The sequence below is a fragment of the Stegastes partitus genome, unplaced genomic scaffold (genome assembly GCF_000690725.1).
Source record: "Stegastes partitus isolate 25-593 unplaced genomic scaffold, Stegastes_partitus-1.0.2 Scaffold1436, whole genome shotgun sequence".
Lineage (NCBI taxonomy): Eukaryota > Metazoa > Chordata > Actinopteri > Pomacentridae > Stegastes > Stegastes partitus.
Genome location: NW_007579167.1, coordinates 41718 through 46546, shown reverse-complemented (window position 1 = coordinate 46546; position 4829 = coordinate 41718). Strand labels below are relative to the sequence as shown.

The 4829-nt window shown below is 42.8% G+C and overlaps 1 protein-coding gene across 3 annotated transcripts in view; it reads left to right on the top strand.

The window, feature by feature from the left end:
- Window positions 1–4829, top strand: part of abat (4-aminobutyrate aminotransferase) — a 53495-nt gene that overhangs the window by 27894 nt on the left and 20772 nt on the right. For all 3 annotated transcript variants that reach the window (XR_520893.1, XM_008299594.1, XM_008299595.1), the window contains exon 8: window positions 2421–2470. Coding sequence is in view for 2 of the 3 variants with exons in the window: in XM_008299594.1 (XP_008297816.1) it covers window positions 2421–2470 (50 nt within the window). In the remaining variant the exon portion in view is untranslated. The remainder of the gene's footprint in view (window positions 1–2420; window positions 2471–4829) is intronic.

The following is a 4829-nucleotide window of genomic DNA, read 5'->3' as shown; positions in this document are numbered from 1 at the left end:
AGTGTCTCATAGCAGAGCAGTTATAGTTAAATGATCAGGCACCTATTGTCAGGCACGATTTCAATTTTATTAAAAAGATTTTCTGCGTTCAAGAAAGCAAGATTAGTTTCTCCTGCATCCTGAGGGAGGCTGAGGAGTTGGAGTCTGTGTGGGCCATACACAAAACCGCCATTGCAGAAGTGACTGTTAGGAGATCAGAAGGTCACTGGTGTCTGTCGTAACGGCATCTGCTGGTGGACGCCAGTGGTAAAGGAGGCCTTTAGACTGAACAAGAAGGCCTTTCGGGCCTGGTATGCTCAGTGGGCAGCAGATAGGTCATGGTCGGCCCAAAGGGCTGCAGCAGTTGCGGAAGCAGAATTCAGGTATGAGACAATTTTAGAAAGGCTATGGAAACTTTTGGTGGGCTTTAAAGCAGGTCTGGCAAATTGTTCGACACCTCAGGAAGGAGAGGCAGGGCTTGGCACAGATTGTGTACAGCCAGGAAGGAGAAGTGCTAACCTGGCCTGGGGACATTTTCAAGTGGTGAAAAGAGAACTCCTCAACCCTGGTAACATGGCCTCTGCTGAGAAGGCAGAGCCTGAAGACTCAAGGGAAGCTTTTCCCATATCCATGGTAGAGGTTTCTGAGGTAGTCAAGAAACTCCTTGGTGGCAAGACACAAGGTGTGAGTGACATCTACCCTGAGATGCTAAGGCTCTGGACATTGTTGGACTGTCTTGACTGACACTTCTCTTCAGTGAAGTGGCAAACCGAGGTGATGGTACCCATTTTTTAAAATGGGAAACCCCATGTTATAGATTAGATGTATCAAGGACTGGTGCACACAGGCACTTAAGACAGAAATAAAGTGATTGCTAGGAATGGATGCAACTCCTGTGGAGCATACCTACACAAGGTGTGTCAGAAAAGTTTCAGGACTGGTGTCACAAAAGATATATTTCACATCCAAACTAAATATATATTTAATGGTAATTGGATGTGCTTATACGAGCAACACTTTAGTGATGAATTTATTCACATGATTGTTGTGGAACCTGTTTGATAGGATGATACTCTTCCTTCATGTTCCATTGAACTAGACCCTCAAGACCAATGTCACAAGCTGTATTTTAAGGCACACCTGGAACACACTGCTTACTTTTGTGACAACAAGGGACAATTTAAAGAAATCAGCCAGGATATCATGAAGAGAATTGTGGACTTCCACAAGTCTGGGTCATCCTTGGGTACAATTTCTGAATGTTTCACGTTCATCTGTTGAAACAATTATACACAAGTATAAACACTGTGGGAATGTCCAGCCATCATACTGCTCAGGAAGGAGAAGATTGTGTTTCCCAGAGATGAAGTGTTTTGGTGTGAAATGTGCATATCAACCCCAGAACAAAAGCAAAAGACCTTGTGAAGATGCTGACTGAAGCTGGTAAGAGAGTGTCGTTATCCACACTGAAACCAGTCCTGTACTGACGTGGGCTGAAAAGCTACTCAGAGAGGAAGAAGACATTACTCCAAAAGCAACATTAAAAAGCCAGATTACAGTTTGCAAATGCACACAGGGACAAAGACCTTAGTTTTTGGAGACATGTCCTGTGGTCTGATGAAAGTAAAATTGAACTGTTTGGCCATAATGACCATCGTTACATTTGGAGGAAAAAGGGGAAAGTTCACAAGCCTAAGAACACCATCCCAACTGTGAAGTACGGGGGTGGCAGCATCATGTTGTGGGGGTATTTTGCTGCAGGAGGGACTGGTGCACTTCATAAAATAGATGGCATCATGAGGGAAGAACATTATGTGGAAATATTGAGGCAACATCTCAAGACATCAGCCAGGAAATTAAAGCTTGGGCACAAATAGGGGGAAGGTTATGTCTTTTTATACAGTGTATGTCAACTTCTGGTTCCAAATGTATAATAACTGCTTAAGACTTTACCTTCAAGCATGTCTTACAGTAAGTAGTAGGGCAACGCATTGAGCTATATGTGTGATGCCTGAAGTGACTAAAAACATTATGTGCCTGTATTCAAAAACAAACTTTCTTAGTTATTTTTTGAGCACCATCTTGTAGTTTCAGAACTCTATCCTGCTTGGATTAGGCTATCCAATAATATTTTTTAAGTTTTGTGACCAAGTATTTTATATTAACAAGTGCACTCACTTTTGTGTTGTAGTTGCCCTTTGAGGGCGATATTTTCAATATTACTTATCTGACTTGTTTTTTTATTACACATACTGCAAGATAACCAACACTTTAACTACATTAAAAACAATGCAGTTTTTGTTAGATACATTTGAGTTACATTTTAGTGATTTGAGGGATTTACTGAGTTTTATTGTATACTTTTTGTGGAACGCATTGATTCTTTTTTTATTTAGAAAGACATGTGCCTCTCTTTGTAAAACCACTGTGTCCTCCCTCAGGCTACAACCACCCTGCTCTCCTCAAACTGATGACCAACCCCAACAATCTGGTAGGTCCTGTCAACATACAAAATAATTTATAGTCAACAGTAAGATAGTTTTTTTTTTTTTAAAGATGCGCTTGAGCTTCTGGGTCACTACTCGTGTGGTTGACCTGTCGGCTCACTGAGTAATTCTGTTCTTTATGTCTTTTTAACCTTTTAATCGCTTTTTAAAACCTTTTTTCACTGGTCTTAACATGGGACTGTTTGGGTTATCTGGACTTTTTAAAAATATATATATATTGGTGATTTTACAACTTTTATTATTTGGTTGGCATGGCAATGAGCCAACGTGCTACATACTTCAGGGACTTCCTGCTACAGCTTCAGCTTCACACCAACCAAGTGTCTGAAATGGATATAGTGAAGCTTCCAGAGGATGTACTACGCGGTCACTCATCCAGCTATGCCTTGGACACTAACAGAAGAAGACCCGGAGGGGAAAAAAGAAAAAGAGCGGAGTGAGGGCCAGACTCAAATGGGAGTGAGGTAAACATCAGCCGCTTCCCTCCATCATCCTAGCCAATGTGCGTTCACTACACAACAAGACAGACGAACTTCGAGCTAACTCAGCGTATATGCATGAATACAGGACTGCTGCAATTTTGGCATTCACCGAAACCTGGCTAAGCAGCAATGACAGTGACAGTTCTTTGCATATGGATGGCTTTGGGACACCAGTAAGGCTCGACAGTCAGCTGACAAGCAAGAAACATGGTGGCGGTGTATACCTGTATGTTCACAAACGGTGGTGTTCTACTGTGATAGTGAGGGAGAGTCTGTGCACCACGGACATTGAACTCCTGGCTGTTTCCTTCATCCTTTTTAACTTCCTAGGGAATTCCCCCAGCTATTGTTTATCCTGGTCTACATCCACCCTAAAGCAAAGGCAGCTGCAGCTTCAGACCACATCAGGACTGTGCTTAAGAGATTGGAACATGTCCCCTGATTGTCCAAAATTTGTCCTTGGTGATTTTAACCACCACAAGTGCTGATTAGACATTTTAAAAAGATTTTTTTCAGTATATCACCTGTATCACTCGCATGGGTAAAACTCTTGATAAATGCTTTGGATCTGTTTCTAATGCATAGAAATCTGTTGCCCTCCCTCCACTTGGATCTGCTGACCACACCACTATTCTGCTTGCACCAGCCAATGTGCTTGTTGTGAGGAGAGCAGCGAAGGTTGTTAAAAATGTCAAGCAACGGACAAGTAACAGTATTGACAAGCTGCAAGGATGCTTTGAAGCCAAGGAGTGGTGCAACCCAATAGCTTCCTCTTGCAACATCAATGAGCAGGTGGACATTGTGACATCATATATTACCTTTTGTGTGGATAACATCATCCCCACCAAAACGATCACCATTTTCCCAAATACTAAATCATGGGTGATGAAAGAACTCAAGTCTCCTCAACAAGAAAGAGAGAATATTTTTCTCTGGCTCTGATAGAGAGGAAAAAAGAGATCAATAAAGAGGTGAAGCGTACCAAAACTTGCCAGCCTCAAGTACAGGGACAAAGTTAAACAAAAGTTCAACAGCAGGAACCTGTGTGCAGCCTGGCAGGGTCCTCTCTGGCACCTCTCAAAACACCATTCAGGTTGAGGACAGGAGGCCAGCATCACTACCTAATGACCTCAATTCCTTTTTTACAAGATTTGAGACGGACAATAGCACCCAGCTTGGAACCATCATCTCCTCACTAAAAACTGGAGGTCCTGTACTCAACATTAGTGCTGAAGACGTGGTGAGAGGCTTTAAGAGGTTAAAGTTAACACAGCACCTGGATCTGATAAGATCTATGCGGAGTATTCCAGCTCCTCTTTCAGAACTCTGTTGCTACCTCCTCAGTCCCTCAGCTGTGGAAGCACTCAACGGTGATCCCCCTCCCCCCAAAAAAGCACTGTGAGGGTGTCAAACGACCTCAGGCCTGTTGCCCTAATATCTCTCGTGATGAAGGCCTTGGAGAGGATGATAAAAGATCACATCATCACAGCAGTAGGTCCTCAGCCAGACCCACTCCATTTCATATATTAGGCAGGAAGAGGGGTGGATGATGCACAAGCTTTCTTGTCTCTCACCGAGTTTGTGGACTGGTGCGATCGATCATGTCTTGAACTGAATGTGGATAAGACCAAAGAGATGGTAGTGACCTTCTCTAAGAGACAGAGGGAACTGGCTGAGGCTGTAGTCATCACCATTCATTCAATTCAATTTTCAATTCAATTTTATTTGTATAGCGCATATTTACAACAACAAGTCATCTCATAGCGCTTCACAAAGGCAGAAACAGAAACACCCAACAATCCAAAACATCTGGATTCCCTGTAAGCTTCAGCAGTCTGAAAGCAGTCTGCAACAGTGGGAA